This window comes from Erpetoichthys calabaricus, chromosome 6, assembly GCF_900747795.2.
Source record: "Erpetoichthys calabaricus chromosome 6, fErpCal1.3, whole genome shotgun sequence".
NCBI lineage: Eukaryota > Metazoa > Chordata > Cladistia > Polypteriformes > Polypteridae > Erpetoichthys > Erpetoichthys calabaricus.
In genome coordinates this window covers 10,199,067-10,219,858 of record NC_041399.2, presented here as the reverse complement: position 1 = coordinate 10,219,858, position 20,792 = coordinate 10,199,067, and the positions used below count along the sequence as shown (strand labels likewise).

Here is a 20,792-nt window from a genome sequence, read left to right as displayed (position 1 = left end):
TGCTTTAAGGAATCCCATACCAAATGGCATATAACAGAGATATAGGAATTGCAATAGTCATTCCAACAGATGGCACATCATAAACATTTGCAGTAATAAAATAAAATGCATTAGTCATTCCAACAGATGGATCTTCACATACAATAATAGTACTTCAACAAATCACATATCAAATGGCATATAACAGAGACATATGTCTTAAATTTGTCATACCACCAGATTGTGCATCATAAACATTTGCTGTATAGCTTTTCATTACAAGAAATGTTTCTGATGCACCATCTGTTGGAATGACTAATGCAATGCATTTTAGTACTACATGCATTACAAAATACAATCCAATAGACGGGGCACTGCAAACTTTAACACTTGAGGTCTATTGTTATTACTTAAATTTCAACCTGTCTTAGTTGGGTATCACAGCTAGTGCGAAGAAGAAGAAGAAGAAGAAGAAGAAGAAGAAGAAAATAGGGTACTACTTATGCCTTTAATTATGTTTTGTTTTATGTTTGTGATTAGTTTAGTCCATGTTGCAGAGATCTGTTTTTTCTTTGACATTAAAGAGTCTTTTTCTGTTGATTGGAGTGAAAAATGGCAAATTAACCATGATTCAATGTTGTATATCAATAAAATCTGAACATTTACGAAGAGGTGAATCCTTTTTGTAAGCCCTGTAGGTAGCGCTTTGCGTAAGGTTTGCCATTGACAGTTTATGGTTTGGGTAAATACTGTAGGATCACTCCAAGTGGCACTTCATTGTAAGTTTGCCCTGTACTGGACTGGCATCTCGTCAATGGTTGATTCCTGCCTGGCACCCAGTATATATATAAACTCTCCATCCACTTTATTAGGTACACCTGTTCAACTGCTTGTTAACCTGAAATATCTAATCAGCCAATCACATGGCAGCAACTCAATGCATTTCAGCAATTAGACCTTGTCAAGACGACCTACTGAAGTACTATATATATACTATATATGTATATTATATATATATATATATATATATATATATATATATATATATATATATATATATATATATATATATATAAATATATATATATATATATATATATATATATATATATATATATATATATATATATATATATATACAGTGGAATCTCGGTTCACGACCATAATTCGTTCCAAAACTATGCTTGTAAACCGATTTGGTCATGAACCGAAGCCATTTCCCCCATAGGACTGTATGTAAATACAATTAATCTGTTCCAGACCGTACGAACTGCATGTAAATATATATTTTTTTAAAGTTTTTAAGCACAAATATAGTTAATTAAACCATAGTAATGCACAGTGCAATAGTAAACTAAATGTAAAAACATTGAATAACACTGAGAAAACCTTGAACAACAGAGAAAACTAACACTGCAATAGCTCACACTATAGCGCTACCAACCGCTGGCGAAAAACACTTTTTTTTTTAATGAGTTTTAAGCACAGGGGAAAAAATGAACATTTGAAAAAATCCGTAATTTAATAAACCACCAAGAAAAGTAACATTGCAACAATGCACGCTACGAACCGTTCGCTGTAAACAGAAGTGAAAACAAAATCAAGCCCAGTGCATTCTTTAACTGTAAACTGATTTGTATGTGTACTGAGACGTTCGTGAACCAAGGTTCCACTGTATATATTGTAGCAGTAGAGGCTTTTATCAACCTCTTCAACCCTCAGGTACCACGCCAAACACCAGGTAAAAGACCAATTGTTATTTATTAAATAATAATACTGTGCATAAAGCACCCTCTACTCCACACTACTCATACAATAATCAATACAATAATCAATCCCCCTCTCCCAGACACTTCACCACCCTACCTCCCAGCTCAGCTCAATGTCTGGGCTTTCCCAGTGTCCTTTTATACCCCCTGACCCGGAAGTGGTTCCTGTCCCATAATCCACAAGTTCTCATTCCTTCCGGGTCAGGGTAAAAGTCCTTCTCTTCAACCTGGAAGCATGTCATTTCTCCTGTTCATGTGACCAGGACGTACTTCCAGGTTATAGGGCACATAACAGTTTGTCAGCCTCCCTACAGCGACTCCCGGTGGCCCCCATGGTATCCAGCAGGGTTGTGCATACAAACTACAAGGTCCATGAGGCCCTGCTGGAATTCGGGGAACCTCCATGCTGTCGGGAGAGCTCCACCTGGCGGCCTGGAGGTGAGGGCCGGAATAGTTAGTCGGCCATCCATCACAATATCTATATATATATATATATACAGTATATAATTCATGCCAGTACTGTCTGTACACAATCTGTGCACACTAACTCTACAGATATAATTCTGAAAGGCACCCGTATACACTTGCATCTGAAATGTAAAGACGTCATTCTTTCCCCAAAGTGCAGCAGCCCGTTCTCAACATGTCGCAGCTGCAGATCTCAATAGAGTTTGAATGAATTGTGATACAGCAGCCACTGGAGAGCGACTTTAAACCTCAAGAGTGCTTGTGACTGATAATGAATGCTACAGATTTGTGTGTGCTGGCAAAGCTTTTTTTAATTAAGCAGCATACTCGGTGGCGGATAAGTCAGATAGCTAGTCACAGTCACATCTGTTCCAGATAGGCTGTAAATCACACCCAGCATCTACCGCTGCACGACTAAGAAGGGCAAATTCCAACCGCAGATTAAAAGAAAAGCAAGTGGCTGTGCACTTGATGCTGAAATGGTGCACACAGTCCCTGCCATTCTTTCCATTTAGTTATCTATCGTCATTTATCCCGTGTTTCCTTCACTTTCTTCCAGATCAGATGTAATTTCTGATGTGTAAACATCATAACTTTGATAACATTTTGCGAAATCAAAAAGATCTTCCTCCACTTGTTTGGTTTCTTGGGTGTAGTCCGTTGTATCCTCCACTGGGTGGGCCGCTGTCGCCAGAGTAGTCTGTGTGGTAGCCTGTTTGTTCCCATTCTGCACATGTGGCATTCGCTGCTAGATTTTGTCATCAATGGTTGGTCGCTGTACATTTTTAGGAATACAGATATCAGTGACCAGTGCAACGTACTGTGATATTTGCCCGGACACCACCAGCCTGAGACCACATCTTTATCAAAAGACTTCTTTTATTTGTCTTCTCCACACAACAACACTACTCAATTCACAGTCCCGCACAACTCACAGTGCCTTCAGCCCCAGTCACCTCTCTCCTGGGCTTTCTCTCTCCTCGTCCCTGGGCCACCTGTCCTCCCTCTCCAGGAGCTTCGTCCTGCTCCTGCTCCCGACTCCAGCTCAATGACATGAGGGAGGCGGCCCCATTTATCCTCACCTGGATGAGCTCCAGGTGCTCTACCTGACGTCACGTTCTGGTGTGGCGGAAGCGTCAGGAGATCACCCGGAAGCAGTCCGGGTGACCCTGGAAGGATCGTCCTCCATCTGTGTGGTGGAAGTACATAAGTCCCGGACTCCCTGAGGCTCGGGGCGCCCCCTGGTGGTGAACAGAGGCCCCAGTGGTCCTGAGCCTTCCTGATCCCCTTCTGTGGGCCTCTTCTACTCCAGGGCGGTTGCCCCCTCGTGGCCTGGAGGCCAAATGTGCCCCATCTTGGTCCTTCCAGGCGTCCCAGCCGGGTCTGACCCCCAGCCATGTACAACAGTACCCAGCTACCCTCAGAGAGAAACTGAAACCTGCAATCTTCAGTAAAAAAAGAATAATGCTGTCAAAAACAGTCATGCATGGAAAATGGAAATGCAACCACTGCTGTGTGAATGACTTTCGCTCCCTTCATCGCCCTGATCCAGCACCATGTGACCATCCCATGTTTCGTCCACTTAAAGAGGCTCCAGGAAGTTGCAGGTTCATCTGTGATGATGAGGTTAAGGAAGTGGTATAGACCTGGATTCGGGAGCAGCCAAAAAGCTTCTGTTCTTCCAAGGAATGAAGAAGTTAGTGGAACGATAAAAGAAGTGCATCGACCAAGCAGAGAAGTGCTAGAACTGTCAGTTACTGGTACTACAGGGTACGTTCTGCTTACGTTTTGATTCTTCCACGTAATATCAGATATGGAGTGTGTGATTGTTAAACCAGAGTGAGTGTTGTGAAGCTTTTAGAGATCGATTCTGAAAAGTAGTCATACAGGCTGAACTGGTTACAAATGAGGCCAAACAACAAACTAATCAAGGGAATAAATAAATAAATAAATAAATATGCGATTCTAACAAAAAGTTAACATTAGAATTACCAGAGCCTACGGAAAAACTCGTAGATCCGTCCCACCTTAAATTGCTTCATACTTCTCCGTCAGCGTCTTTTGTCCTGTAAATGTGTCAATAAGCAGCAAGCAGCCTGCTATCACATCCCCACACCGCCGCACAGTTTTCTCAGCTCAAGTCTGTTTACCTGCATGTCAATTTCTTAGAGTTATATAGAGTGAGAAGTCAAGCAAAATGACACATTTTATAAATACTATATCGTTATTTGGAACACTTGCATTTCATGTGTGTTCCGTGTCTACAACAATCTATGTAAACACATCATTAAAACAGAAACGTTTTTCATGTTTTAGTAATAATTGACAAAATGTAGACATGAAGTGTATAATGTGTGAAGCCTGAAGTCCAAATATCAAAGAAACACTTTCACAAAAGGTACAAATATAACAGAACAAGTGTGCTTCTATTCAAGAATATAACTGCAGAAAAAGAACCCGCGTTAGGGTGCAACATTGACACACGTTTGCTACGACTGCTTTAGTGGTGCAACGGTATCAACTGTTGACTGGTAATCAAAACTTCACGGGTTCGATCCTGGACAAATCCGTTCTGAGAAGTGAGCTGCTCGTATTCTTACTATTTTAGAATTAAAACATACATTTGATTCCAGTCTGTAACAGTCGGTGTAATTTATGATACTTGTAAAGGTTAGCTTTGGGTTTTTTTTTATTCAGTTTTATTCTCTCAGTCGCATTCACGATCCCAACCAAACCCCCCATACACCAAAAAATGACAAGAAAAATGGATGTGGTGAGAGAGGACATGCAAGTGATGGGTGTAACAGAGCAAGATGCAGAAGACAGGACGATGAGGAAAAAGATGATCCGCTGTGGCAACCACTAACAGGGGGAGCAGCCAAAAGAAAATAATAATAATAAATTTTATTTATGTAGCGCCTTTCCCATGCACAGTGGCATGCAAAATTATTCAGTCCCATTAATCACCATCATACTTTTCTGCATGACAAAAGATTTATCCACATATTTATTCATTCAATATTTTAAATGCCCTGCAGTGGGCTCGTGCCCTGCTCGGGGTTTGTTTCCTGCCTTGCGCCCTGTACTGGCTGGGATTGGCTCCAGCAGACCCCCGTGACCCTGTAGTTAGGATATAGCGGGTTGGATAATGGATGGATATTTTAAATGTAAACTCTTATGCTATAACAATACATTTCCAAAGTCCAAACAAATCATTTTTTGTAGATATTTAACTGAAGAAGAAAAACTTCTTGTTAGTGTTTGCATGAATGTTGAATAAGTTTGTGTTTGCTTGAGCATTTAAAGCTCTGGGCTTTGGAGACTTTAGGTTTACACAAATGACAAATGAATCACAAAGAGAGACACAAAGGTGATAGTCATAATTAAACATAATGAGGTGCTACTTGTATCACACTGGCTATAAAAAGCCCCCTTTGTAAGGACCATAGTCTTTATTTGACAATCACTGAAAAAATGAAGACCAAGGAGCTTTCTGCTGATGTGAGAAATAAAGTCATTGAAATGCACAAGGCAGGAAATGGCTATAAAAAATACCAGTAAATCTGAATGTCCCATTGTGCACTTTTGGATCCATCATCAGAACGTGGATGATTCATCACAGCACCAGGACTCTTACTAGAACAGGCCGTCCCTCAAAACTAAACATCGGTGCTGGATGTCGACTGGCGAGAGGGGTGACTAAAAATCCAACTGTCACTCTCAGAAGTCCATGATGCTCTTTGGCTGAGAGTGGAGTGAAGGTGCAGGGGTCCACAATTTCAAGAGCTCTCCAAAAAACAGGAAGGGGATCAAGAAAGAAGCCATTCCTTAAGAAGGTCCACATTAAAGCACACATGACATTTGCTATAAAGCAGGAGAAAGACGTTTTTATGATCAGATGAGAGCAAAACAGAACTTTTTGAAGATAAATGAAGACAAAGGAGCCTTCTGCTGATGTGAGGATAAAGTCATTGAAATGCTCAGGGCAGGGAATAGCTACAAAAGAGTTTGAATGTCTTGTTAAGAAAAATGATGATGACTTTCATGGGGATTTAATACTTTTGCACGCCACTGCAAATAATAATGTTTTTCTGTTTATCATAACACAGTCTTCAAGTCAGGGTTGAACAAGGATAGAGGCCATAAGGTAGGAATTAAGCCACATAAAAACAGGTATGGCATTTGCTGCAGAGTTCGAGGAACACCCAGTTAAGATGTGAGAGAAGGTTTGATGGTCAGATGAGACCAAAATAGAACTTTTAGACCAGACCTCAAAGAGTTATGCGTGGCATACCTCACACTGCCCATGCCACAAGAAATGTCATACCTACAGTGAAATATGGTGGTGGCAGCATCCTGCTATGGAGATATTTTTCATGTGCTGCGACTAGGAATCCTCTCAGAGTTGAAGGGAAAATGGATGGACACAAAGACCGCACAACACAGTAGGAGAACATCTAGTCTGCTATGACGGGAGAAGATTCTTCTTTCAACATGACAATGACCCTCAGCATAAGGCCAAAGCAACTCTGGAATGGCTCAAAAACAGAATGGTGAACGTGTTCGAAAGGCCAAGTCAAAGCCCTGATCTTAACCCTATTGAGAATCTGTGGTGCTGTTTGAAAACTGCTGTCAAGAGGCGCCATCCCGCCAACCTGGAGGGTCTTGATCAATTCTACTAAGAAGAAATAGGGAAGAATCCTTCCTGAACAATATGCAAAACAATAAGATGCTGCAGATGTTCTATCAGACGGCTGTGGCGAGCGCCCTTTTCTATGCGGCGGTGTACTGGGGAGGCAGCATAAAGAAGAAAGACGCCTCACGCCTGGACAAACTGGTGAGGAAAGCAGGCTCTATTGTAGGCACGGAGCTGGACAGTTTGCCATCCGTGGCAGAGCGACGGGCACTGAGCAGGATCCTGTCAATCATGGAGAATTCACTGCATCCACTAAACAGGATCATCTCCAGACAGAGGAGCAGCTTCAGCGACAGACTGCTGTCACCGTCCTGCTCCACTGACAGACTGAGGAGATCATTCCTCCCCCACACTATGCGACTCTTCAATTCCACCCCTTTGGGGGGTGGTAAACGTTAACATCATACAAAGTTATTGTCTGTTATACCTACATTGTTATCACTCTTTAATTTAATATTATTTTTTTATCAGAATACTGCTGCTGGAGTATGTGAATTTCCCCTTGGGATTAATAAAGTATCTATCTATCTATCTATCTATCTATCTATCTATCTATCTATCTATCTATCTATCTATCTATCTATCTATCTATCTATCTATCTATCTATCTATCTATCTATCTATCTATCTATCTATCTATCTATCTATCTATCTATCTATCTATCTATCTATCTATCTATCTATCTATCTGGGACAGACCCAAAAGAATGAAGGCCGTTAATGCAGCAAATAACGTTCATATACAGAAGAGTCCAATTCATGCACCGTTAATAGTTGTGGAAGTTCTGTGATTAATTGAGATTTTTTGTTTTATTGTTTTTATGTTTTAAGTAAATGTCAAAAAGATTAAAACCCCAATAACTACCCACCAAGTATATTAGTGCAGTTAATACAATCCCCTCTTTCTGACCATTACTAGCATTACCACACCACTCAGGTACTCATTACATACCAACTCCTGCTGTATCAACAATAAATTACCAAAATAAAAATGTACTACAAAACAGAAATGAACAATACTAGCATAAAATCACAATCCCTATTAAACCATAGAAGAAGAAATGCACCCAAAGTAAGCTGCCCATCTTGAGCTAATTTACGAGCTGCAGTTCCTTTTCTAACCCCATGCTGTCTTTATATCACGTCAGGGAGCTGCACCTTCATGTGTGATTAATGAGTTCAAACACCTTTGAGCTGCAGGTTGATAACGTCCGTTCTTTACAATAATAATGTGCAGATAATGCAGCTGGAACCTAAATACTGAGGACATGTTAGCTCTGTCTATGCTTATAGAGAGGCACTTACAGAATTTCTTTCCTCTTTCATTTCCTTCCAGAGAGATGACTTATTGCGCGTGTCCTTCTGTAGCAGCGGGTTTCATGCACGCCTCCTCTGGAGTTTTGATCAGCTTGCACTGGGAATCCAAGAAGCTGACAGATGAATAAAAGAGGAAAATATACAAAATATACAAGACTAGCTGTGCCCTGAGGTCCATATTAGTGAAAAAGAACTGCAAGGAAGGCCCTACCCGGTTCCTCAATCCTGATGTCACGCTTCCCCCTCACCTCGGCCCCCAGCCTCTGTCTCGGATTAGCGCGAATGTATCGCTCCTGCAAGTGAACTATGATTCTTAGCTCGATGAGAGAATTCTCAAAATCAGCCGGAATGTTCAAGCAAATTCTAGATCTAAATCTATGAAATAATTCTCTCATTCACTAACTAAGCAAAGGTAAGGTATAGTAGTCCGAGATGGTGCATGAGTGAGTGAGGAGGGCCCCCACCCAAAACCCTGTGGCCCGCTGTGTCTCTCTCAGATTTATGCAAATAAATCGGTACTGCAAGTGAACTGTGATACATAGACTGATGAGAGAAGTCACAGAATCAACCGGAATTTTCAACCAAATTATAGAAAAAGTAGTAGTAGTTCTCTCATGAAAAGCGGACAGACATTGGATTTTATATATATAGAAGATGATGTAACAAGCCTCAGAGTAAGACTGAAACAGTAAATGAATTCAGAGCTGAACTCACGCAGAATGTTTCTCTGTGTTAAGACAGGCGTGTTCACAAATTTGCCGATGCTTTTCAGTGGGAGACTTTCAAAATGTTGAATAGCATGATCTGTCTCAACATTTTTCCTTCAATACGTTACCAATAGAGATATGCCAGTCTAACAGTGTAGTTCATTTTAAATAACTCCTAAAACCCCACTTTTTTGACTTTGGCCTTTTCGGAACTACATTATAGTTCCACCCTTAATAAACCTGATGTGATCATACTCTTCAATGAACCTGCAATCTACGAGGGCAATCCCAAAAGTAAGGTCTCCAAAGCGATGGGGACATAGAGAAACTGTTTGTATGGCTGTTGGCCACACTGTTGTGATTGGTGCTTCCTCCACTCCCAAACAAGGCTGGGATGCTCAATCTTGGCTTGGCAGCCCTTGAAAATGGAGCTCCCATTGAACGCTACCGCGAAGTGCGAAGTTCGTGCAGGAGACCGTCAATTTCTGACGAGACAGTCGCGAAGGTTGAAGAAAACATGCGTAAAGATCGGCGGTTGGAACTTCATCACCCACCCACCCTATAGTCTGGACTTGGCACCCAGTGACTACCACCTGTTCCCTAAGTTGAAAGGACATTTGTCCGGAAGGCAATTCTGCTCCGACGAAGAAGTGAAAGATGAGGTTCAACGCTTCCTGAAGGACATGGCAGTGAGCTGGTATGACATGGGCATTCTAAAACTACCACAGCGTCTACCAAAGAAGTTAATTAGCAGCAAAAACAGATCACTAATTAAGAAAAGGGTTAGAATGAAAACCAGCAGCCACTAAGGCCCTTCAGGACTGGAGTTAGGGACCCCGATGTAGATTGCAGTTGCATCAGGCAAGTTATGCATTTGTACACCCAAATCAAGACAGCTCAACCTACACAATTATAGAAACTGTCTCTGCCTCAGACTGCTTCTACATCAGTGGAATTTCATCACCAGAATGTCTCCACAGTAACCACTTGATGCCCTCTCTGCCATGGGATGGCTTCGTCCTTCATTACCCAATCCCAATTCCAAAAGTATTTTGACAAACTAAGATATAGAAATAAGGGTTAGGGTTAGGGTTAGGGTTGGGTAGATCACAAATCTGACCACCTACTCAGTGCGTCTCTACTTCAATTCAACTTTCACCCATGCCACAGAGTGCCAGTCTTTTTACAGAGGTGTAGACATCAAAAAACCTGACAAAGTATCAGAACTTCTTATTGATTTAGACCAGTTCTGAAAGTGGTGCTAAATCAGATACAAAAATATACAACTTGAATGTGACCTGCATTTGAAATCCAGAATAATCAGGAAATCTGTAGTCCCCAAATAAATAAAAACAAAAACAACCTGGCACTGAATGTCAACAAAACAAAAGAGATCATCGTTGACTTCAGGAGAAAACACATGCCACACCGGCCACTTACAATCCATGGAAACAGTGTGGAGTCAGTGAGAAGCACCAAGTTTCCGGGAGTGGACATTACAGAAGACCTGACATGGACCACAAATACCACTTCTCTTGTCAAGAGGGCACAACAGCAACTTCATTTTCTCCAAAGGCTGAAAAGAGCAAACCTCCCCTCTCCTGTCCTCACCTCTTTCTACAGAAGCACTATAGAAAGTATATTGACCAGCGGCATCTCAGTTTGGTATGGTAGTTGCACTGTCGCTGAACAGAAGATACTTTGAAGAGTGGTGAGGACAGTGGAGAAAATCATCGTGTCCTCACTCCCATCTTTTCAAGAATTACACTACTCACATTGCCAGAGCAGATCCATTAAGATCATAAAAGATCCCACACACCCGGCACATGGGCTGTTTGAACTTTTGATCTCTGCAAAACGTTACCGTAGTATGCACTGCAGAACGATCAGATTTAACAGGAGCTTCTTCCCCTAGGCCGTCAGAATACTAAACTCTGTTAAATAACCTTTGTCCTTTTGCTCTCTTACTTACTGTGCACTTTAATCCAAACTTTATTCTTAAGTTTACATTATATTGTAATATCGTACAATATTACATTGTCTATATTGTATATTTTATGTGTAAATATTGTATCCATATAGTGCAATAACACAATCACTGTGAAACGATGTGCAATATTTTCTTTCATATTATATTTCACCCACTGACTGGCTTACATTTATATATATCTTTTGTATTTATTGTTTGTACTGTGCTGCCTTGTGCTGTCTTACGCTGTCTTACCTACTTTCTGTGCAAGAAATGAAATGTTTGTAGTGCCTGTATGTTGTCTTTTATGCACCTGTCTTTTATGTCTGCACATTGAGCCTGAAGAAACGCAATTACGATCAAGCTATGCATCCGTTGTTGTACTGTTGTATGGTATGAATGACAATAAAGTTCGCTTACTTACTTACTTAATTTTATGTCATTGCTTATGCAGGCCTTTGTCTTCAGGTTGATGACAGTACCGACTCGGCATGCCAGTAGACAGAAAATGAGATGCCAAATTTCATAAACATCTGGGCTGACCATAACCAGTCAAAACAGACCAAATTCAGCGTATTTTATCCAACTCTTGCAAAAACAAATGAATGTATATAATCGAACATCCCCCTTGACATTCTGAAATTGTCTTACGATGTATGACAGTTCCAACTCAGTGCGCCAATAGATAGAAAATTAAATGCTATACTTCATAAACATTTGGGGTGACCATAGCCAGCCAAAACAGACCAAATTCTGCATATTTTCTCAAGGAAATGCTGCAGCCTAAGCACATAGTTTCCCCAACTCTTGCAGAAACAGATGAATGTAAATAATCGAACATCCCCCATGACATTCTGAAATTGTCTTAAGATGTATGACAGTTCCAACTAAGTGCGCCAATAGCTAGAAAATGAAATGCCATACTTCATAAACATTTGGGGCGACCATAGCCAGCCAAAACAGACCAAATTCTCCATATTTTCCCCAACTCTTACAGAAACAAATGGAAGTAAGTAATCGAACATCCCCCTCGACAATCTGAACTAGTCTTAAGATGGATGACAGAATTGACTCAGCATGCCAATACACAGAAAAAATAGACGTCAACTTCATAAACATTTTAGTTGACCATAGGCAGCCAAAACAGACCAAATTCTGCATATTTTCTCAAGGAAATGGTGCAGCCTAAGCACATAGTTTCCCCAACTCTTGCAGAAACAGATGGATGTAAATAATCGAACATCCTCCTTGACATTCTGGAATTGTCTTAAGATGGATGACAGTACTCACTCAGCATTCCAATAGACAGAAAATGAGACTTCAAACTTTGTAAACATTTGAGTTGACAATAGCCAGCCAAAACAGACCAAATTCTCCATCTTTTCCCCAACTCTTGCAAAAACAAATGGATGTACTGCATCTAATGATAAATCCTCTTTGACAATCTGAAATTGTCTTAAGATGGATGACAGAATTGACTCAGCATGCCAAATACACAGAAAAAATAGACGTCAAACTTCATAAACATTTTAGTTGACCATAGCCACCCAAAACAGACCAAATTCTGCATATTTTCTCAAGGAAATGCTGCAGCCTAAGCACATAGTTTCCCCAACTCTTGCAGAAACAGATGAATATAAATAATCGAACATCCCCCTTGACATTCTGAAATTGTCTTACGATGTATGACAGTTCCAACTCAGTGCGCCAATAGGTAGAAAATGAAATGCCATACTTCATAAACATTTGGGGTGACCATAGCCAGCCAAAACAGACCAAATTCTCCATATTTTCCCCAACTCTTACAGAAACAAATGGAAGTAAGTAATCGAACATCCCCCTCGACAATCTTAACTAGTCTTAAGATGGATGACAGAATTGACTCAGCATGCCAAATACACAGAAAAAATAGACGTCAAACTTCATAAACATTTTAGTTGACCATAGCCAGCCAAAACAGACCAAATTCTGCATATTTTCTCAAGGAAATGGTGCAGCCTAAGCACATAGTTTCCCCAACTCTTGCAGAAACAAATTGAGGCAAGTAATCGAACATCCCCCTTGATATTCTGGAATTGTCTTAAGATGGATGACAGTATGGACTCAGTGTGTCAAAAGATAGAAAATGAGATGCCAAACTTCATAAACATTTGGGGTGACCATGGTCATCCAAAACAGACCAAATTCTCCATATTTTCCCCTACTCTTGCAAACAGACATGGATGTAAGTAATCAAACATCCTCCTTGATATTCTGAAATTGTCAAACCATTCTGTTTTATCAAAATCCTCCACATCTCACAACCGCACCAGTCCTGCCTGCACTCTCATGTCCTCAAGCTACAACATACAGATAAGCCAGCGACAACTACTCTCCATGATTTTTCGTTTTCCATTTCTCTTCCTTACCATCGTAAACTGATGAATTCACAGAAATCCTGCTCTGAGAACTTCCAGCATGCTGTTGGTGTATTGGGTGTTCTGTTAGGTCTGTCTAACAGATTTGTTTTTCACTAGTTTTATTCATTCAGGAGAAATATCCAAACATATCATATCAGATTTGGATCACTTGCAAAAAATAAAAAATTGATATGAGCCAAAAATACAGAATTGAGTCACTTTTAGCTGCACTATTGGTGTGGTGTAAACCAAGGACTGCTGTTTTATTGAATAGCTAGTTTTAAAGTTCTTTGACACTCATAAAAATACCACCAAGATTCACAGAGAACACAAAACCATTAACCATAAAAGTATACTTTTGTTACATTCATATTCTAATTTCAAAAGCCAGGCTGGGCTAGTTATTCTCAAACAACTTCCATCACCTTCAGTGCACTCACAGTTTTTTTGTGTAACTACAGCCATAAAACCACTTGTTACTGCAGACACATTTGTCATTCAAAAACAAGAAAGTTCCTAATACAGGAAAACTCTGTTACACCCTTTTAGGATCATCAGAAGACCAGGATTCAACAAAACTCCTGCAAAAAGCACAAAAATTAATGGAAATATCATCACTTACCAAGTGGCTGACCTGCAATTATCCTGGCGTTTTCTCCAGCCACAGCCGCACGGGCATGTCTCTCGCTGATATACTGCACAAACGCATATCCCTTGTGTACGGAGCATCCAACAATTTTTCCATATTTGGCAAAGATGGCTTCGATGTCGCTTTTTTTCACGATTGCCGTATTTAGATTCCCAATGAACACCCTAGAGTTGATAGACCTGGGGTCGTTCTTGTTAGTGACGTTGCTGGTCTGGGTCTTGCCAGTCATTTTTCTTTAGTGGAGCTTTCCTTTTCCTGAAAATGGAAAAAAAGAAAAGTAAATGGCAAATGACAATTTTGACTTTTGGAACATTTCAAATCATTACTACGGTATTATCATAGGCAACGGTACCATTTTGAGTGTTATAACTGCAGCGCGGTTTCACAGCTAGTAAAATGTATTTTGCACATTGTTTTGGTTTTATTAGTTTCTATCTAAACTATTTACCTTTTTCCATTTCTGTCTAATTTCTAAGTCATGTGCAATAAGCCCTGTGAAAATCTGGGGTGGGAGCTTCCTGTTAGTGCTCCAGTGTTAGCTGCATTGTGAAATATAACATAACTTACCTATGGACAATGTCATTACCTAGGATTTTGGCATGCACCCCCTAAAGATTGTGTTTTTTCTCTAGTTTATCCAATCAACATCATTTACATTCTGACCCCAGTGACATCACTTCTGGTACCAGCCCCAGTGACATCACTTTCAGTTCAGACCCTAGTGACATCACTTCCTCCGACCGACTATAAAAATGCCATCTTATATCCCCTAAGACAGTGCTATTTTGGACTGTCACCTGTAAAGAAATATTGTTGTTTGTTTGCTTTCTTTTCACCAAAATCTTCAATTATACAGGGTGGCTACCCCAAACCTTTTTCTGTGTTCTTCTCTTTTGTTTACAATAGGCATACACATAGATCAGGGGTCCCCAACTCCAATCCTGGAGGGCCACAGTCACTGCAGGTTTTCATTCAACTGAACACCAGCAAAACCAAGGAGATGGTGGTGGATTTTAGGAGGCCCAGACCCCTCATGGACCCCGTGATCATCAGAGGTGACTGTGTGCAGATGGTGCAGACCTATAAATACCTGGGAGTGCAGCTGGATGATAAATTAGACTGGACTGCCACTATTGATGCTCTGTGTAAGAAAGGACAGAGCCGGTTATACTTCCTTAGAAGGTTGGCGTCCTTCAACATCTGCAATAAGATGCTGCAGATGTTCTATCAGTCGGTTGTGGCGAGTGCCCTCTTCTACACGGTGGTGTGCTGGGGAGGCAACATTAAGAAGAAAGACGCCTCACGCCTGGACAAACTGGTGAGGAAGGCAAGCTCTATTGTTGGCTTGGAGCTAGACAGTCTGACATCCGTGGCACAGCGACGGGCGCTCAGCAGGCTCATGTCAATTATGGAAAATCCACTACATCCACTAAACAGTGCCATCTCCAGACAGAAGAGCAGCTTCAGCGACAGACTGCTGTCACCGTCTTGCTCCACTGACAGACTGAGAAGATCGTTCCTCCCCCAAACTATGCGACTCTTCAATTTTACCTGCATTATTATCAATCTTTAATTTAATATTGTTTTTTGTATCAGTAAGGTGCTGCTGGAATAGGTGAATTTCCCCTTGGGATTAATAAAGTATCTATCTATCTATCTATCTATCTATCTATCTATCTATCTATCTATCTATCTATCTATCTATCTATCTATCTATCTATCTATCTATCTATCTATCTATCTATCTATCTATCTATCTATCTATCTATCTATCTATCTATCTATCCTCCCTTAAATAGGATGGAGGGACATTCCTAGTGGTGATGGTCCCTGCCCCTTGTGGGACCGCCCACTAAGCCCAAGAGACAAGGACAAATGAACACCAAAAAATATGTACATCTCTATATATTTAAAATCCAACGTCTGTCTGTCTGTACATCTGCCCGCTTTTCACGAGAGAACTACTTAACGGATTTAGATTGGGTTATTTTCTAGAATTTGCTTGAACATTCCGGTTGATTTTGTGACTTTTCTCATTGCGCTGTGTATTATAGTTCACTTACGGTGCCGATTTATTTGCACAAATCCAAGATCCACGAAATGGGCCAGGGAGTGTGGCCCTCCTCACTCAATCGCCAGCTTCGGGGCGTGTTCCTTAACTCCGCTTAGCTAGTGAACGAGAGGACTACTTAACAGATTTAGATCGGGTTTTTTTCTATAATTTGCTTTAACATTCTGGATGATTTTACAACTTTTCCCATTGCACTAAGTATCATAGTTCACTTGCGGTACTGATTTATTTTTGCTAATCTGAGAGACACACAGAGAGCCCTCCTCACTCATGCGCCAGCCTTGGGGCGTACCTTACCTCCACTTAGCTAGCGAACGAGAAGAACTTATTTTTTAGAGAATGTATTTTTGCTAATCTGAGAGACATGCAGTGGGCCGAGGTGCCCTCCTCACTAACGCGCCAGCCTCGGGGTGTAACTTACCTCCGCTTAGCTAGTGAATGAGAGGACTACTTAACGGATTTAGATCGGGTTTTTTTGTATAATTTGTTTTAACATTCTGGTTGATTTTACAACTTTTCTCATTGCACTAAGTATCATAGTTCACTTGCGGTACCGATTTATTTTTGCTAATCTGAGAGACACACAGAGAGCCCTCCTCACTCATGCGCCAGCCTTGGGGCGTACCTTACCTCCACTTAGCTAGCGAACGAGAGAACTTATTTTTTAGAGAATTTATTTTTGCTAATCTGAGAGACATGCAGCGGGCCGAGGTGCCCTACTCACTAACGTGCCAGCCTCGGGGTGTAACTTACCTCCGCTTAGCTAGTGAATGAGAGGACTACTTAACGGATTTAGATCGGGTTTTTTTGTATAATTTGTTTTAACATTCTGGTTGATTTTACAACTTTTCTCATTGCACTAAGTATCATAGTTCACTTGCGGTACCGATTTATTTTTGCTAATCTGAGAGACACACAGAGAGCCCTCCTCACTCATGCGCCAGCCTTGGGGCGTACCTTACCTCCACTTAGCTAGCGAACGAGAGAACTTATTTTTTAGAGAATTTATTTTTGCTAATCTGAGAGACATGCAGCGGGCCGAGGTGCCCTACTCACTAACGTGCCAGCCTCGGGGTGTAACTTACCTCCGCTTAGCTAGTGAATGAGAGGACTACTTCACGGATTTAGATCGTGTTTTTTTCAATAATTTGCTTGAACATTCTGGTTGATTTTATGACTTCTTGCATCGCACTAAGTATCATAGTTCGCTTGTGATACCGATTTATTTGCATGAATCTGAGAGACACACAGAGAGCTGAGGGGAGAGGCCCTCTGCACTCATGCAACAGCCTTGGGGCGTACCTTACCTCCACTTAGCTAGCAAACGAGAGAACTACTTAACGGATTTAGATCAGGTTTTGCTTGAACATTCTGGTTGATTCTGCGACTTCTCTTATTGCGCTAAGAATCATAGTTCGCTTGCAGGAGTGATATATTTGCGCTAATCCGAGACAGAGGCTGTGGGCCAAGGGGAGAGGGAAGTGTGACATCAGGAGTATCTCAATAATATGCTGGTGGAGCCTCGGGGGACAGCTGTTAATAAACAAAATACACCTTAATGCAAATAAATGGCATAAAACAGCACGAAACAAACAAGGAACACAACTTTGAACACCAGCCAGGGGGAATATGCTGACTGAACCACGACAGTTAGCTGTTTTATTGGTAAGTTTTCTTAGTTCTACAATGGACTAGACAGCTGAAGCAAGTCTTTGCGGGTTTTGCCAGGAAACTTCTATTTAGTTTCTCTTTTTTATCTCATCAGATTACCATTAGGGCATATCAGACTTTACACACAATTGTTATAATTCTTGCTATCACTGAGCTAAAAGCAAATGTTTTGGTAACACCTTCTTATTTTTTGCTCTGAACTGATTTCTTTTATAAAATGCCATGATGTCCTTCAGCAATATGAAATTAATCTAATTTTACCATATTGAGTGACATTACCAAAATGCAATTTGTGTTTAATTAAACATTTCCATGGAGTCATGTACTGGAAATTCTAACTTGAAAATATTTGGGGATTTCAAATTCCATTTGCATATTCCTAGAGACCATATTTTATAATGAGTATTAGTTAAAATGAGCTCAATAATATATGCACACAGACTGCTGCATAGTTATTAGAATTAATTTCAGTATCGTATGACTATTAATGTTTTCATGTCATCTTGTGCCTTTTCTTTGCTATAAATGCATTTTCATATTATTCAATTAAATAACAATTACTTTTAAAGAACGACAAGGCTTTCATTTGAGACAATAAACCATCAGATAAGGAGCCAGGTAGTGTTTAAAAATATACACGTCCGCAGAGTTTTTAATCTTTTTTTTAAATCACTTTAGAAATGAATCCCTTGAGCAATGTGTCCCTTTATGAAATGTCGAATTTCTCAGTTAAAAGTTTTGTCAGTTGTGAAATGTAAAATTCATCATTGAAAATGAAAGATGTTAATTCAGTAGCCGCAAACCGAAAAGAATCGAGAGGTGAAGATCATTCTCAGGTTAAACCAACAAAACTCGGGTTAGAGACGCAGCATCCTGCTACATACACTTCAGTCGGTGAGATGTTATGTCTCTAGACGTCTTTTGATTATTTTCAGTTTGGAAATAAATGTCCGTCTTTTTCATTTTGTAGATGCACTCTGACACAGCCTGCTGGTAACCCCACCGGAAAGAACCAAAGTGTTTGTGTCGTGTGTTACGTGTATATGCTTGTATTAGATCAAATTCAGATTTTACGTCTCTTTTATTCATTTTGGATTCTTTGCTTTATGTTAATTGTGTTACTTTTGTATATTATTTTTTGTTATTGATTTTCTTTATGAATGTAAGCTCCCTGTTGTGACACGTGGTCCATGGCGCAGTACTGATTTTACATATTGCTCCCTGTATACAGTTGCTGGTCATAAAATTAGAATATCATGACAAAGTTGATTTATTTCAGTAATTCCATTCAAAAAGTGAAACTTGTATATTAGATTCATTCATTACATACAGACTGATGTATTTCAAATGTTTATTTCTTTTAATGTTAATGATTATAACTGACAACTAATGAAAGTCCCAAATTCAGTATCTCGGAAAATTAGAATATTGTGAAAAGGTTCAATATTGAAGACACCTGGTGCCACACTCTAATCAGCTAATTAACTCAAAAGCCTTTAAATGGTCTCTCAGTCGAGTTCTGTAGGCTACACAATCATGGGGAAGACTGCTGACTTGACAGTTGTCCAAAAGACAACAATTGACACCTTGCACAAGGAGGGCAAGACACAAAAGGTCACTGCTAAAGAGGCTGGCTGTTCACAGAGCTCTGTGTCCAAGCACATTAATAGAGAGCCGAAGGGAAGGACAAGATGTGGTAGAAAAAAGTGGACAAGCAATAGGGATAACCGCACCCTGGAGAGGATTGTGAAACAAAAGCCATTCAAAAATGTGGGGGAGATTCACAAAGAGTGGACTGCAGCTGGAGTCAGTGCTTCAAGAACCACCACACACAGACGTATGCAAGACATGGGTTTCAGCTGTCGCATTCCTTGTGTCAAGTCACTCTTGAACAAGAGACAGCGTCAGAAGCGTCTCGCCTTTGGACTGCTGCTGAGTGGTCCAAAATTATGTTCTCTGATGAAAGTAAATTTTGCATTTCCTTTGGAAATCAAGGTCCCAGAGTCTGGAGGAAGAGAGGAGAGGCACAGAATCCACGTTGCGTGAGGTCCAGTGTAAAGTTTCCACAGTCAGTGATGGTTTGGGGTGCCATGTCATCTGCTGGTGTTGGTCCATTGTGTTTTCTGAGGTCCAAGGTCAACGCAGCCGTCTACCAAGAAGTTTTAGAGCACTTCATGCTTCCTGCTGTTGACGAACTTTATGGAGATGCAGATTTCATTTTCCAACAGGACCTGGCACCTGCACACAGTGCCAAAGCTACCAGTACCTGGTTTAAGGACCATGGTATCCCTGTTCTTGATTGGCCAGCAAACTCGCCTGACCTTAACCCCATAGAAAATTTATGGGGTATTGTGAAGAGGAAGATGCAATACGCCAGACCCAACAATTCAGAAGAGCTGAAGGCCACTATCAGAGCAACATGGGCTCTCATAACACCTGAGCAGTGCCACAGACTGATCGACTCCATGCCACGCCGCATTGCTGCAGTAATCCAGGCCAAAGGAGCCCCAACTAAATATTGAGTGCTGTACATGCTCATACTTTTCATGTTCATACCTTTCAGGTGGACAACATTTCTAAAAATCCTTTTTTTGCATTGGTCTTAATTGATATTCTAATTTTCCGAGATACTGAATTTGGGACTTTCATTAGTTGTCAGTTATAATCATCAACATTAAAAGAAATAAACATTTGCAATACATCAGTCTGTGTGTAATGAATGAATCTAATATACAAGTTTCACTTTTTGAATGGAATTACTGAAATAAATCAACTTTGTTATGATATTCTAATTTTATGACCAGCACCTGTATGCTCTAAGCGGCTCTGAGGGTGTGTAAATGCGTTTCGCTCTGCAGTTAGCAGACGCACTGTCTGAACATGCTACCTTCATGTGTAGAGGCGGGTGGACCAATCAGGAGCCTCCAAGCTGCCGCGAAGGTAGCGGCTCCACACATCTGCACCCAATTGGCTAACAGTTTTAAAAAGAGCCTGCATGGGGTGGCAGGAATGTGTCAGAAGAGAATTGGTTTTGGAGGTTAAAGAGAGTCTATGGGGCAGGATGATGCAGCCACCTATGGAGGAAAGGGCGCACAAT

General features: G+C 40.7%; 1 protein-coding gene across 6 annotated transcripts in view; it reads right to left on the bottom strand.

Annotated features, from left to right (window-relative positions):
- LOC114653202 (RNA-binding Raly-like protein) overlaps positions 1-20,792 on the bottom strand; it is a 1,200,559-nt gene that overhangs the window by 465,155 nt on the left and 714,612 nt on the right. For all 6 annotated transcript variants that reach the window (XM_051929289.1, XM_051929291.1, XM_051929292.1 and 3 more), the window contains one exon: positions 13,927-14,208. In XM_051929289.1, the coding sequence (XP_051785249.1) occupies positions 13,927-14,182 (256 nt within the window). In that variant the 5' untranslated portion in view covers positions 14,183-14,208. The remainder of the gene's footprint in view (positions 1-13,926; positions 14,209-20,792) is intronic.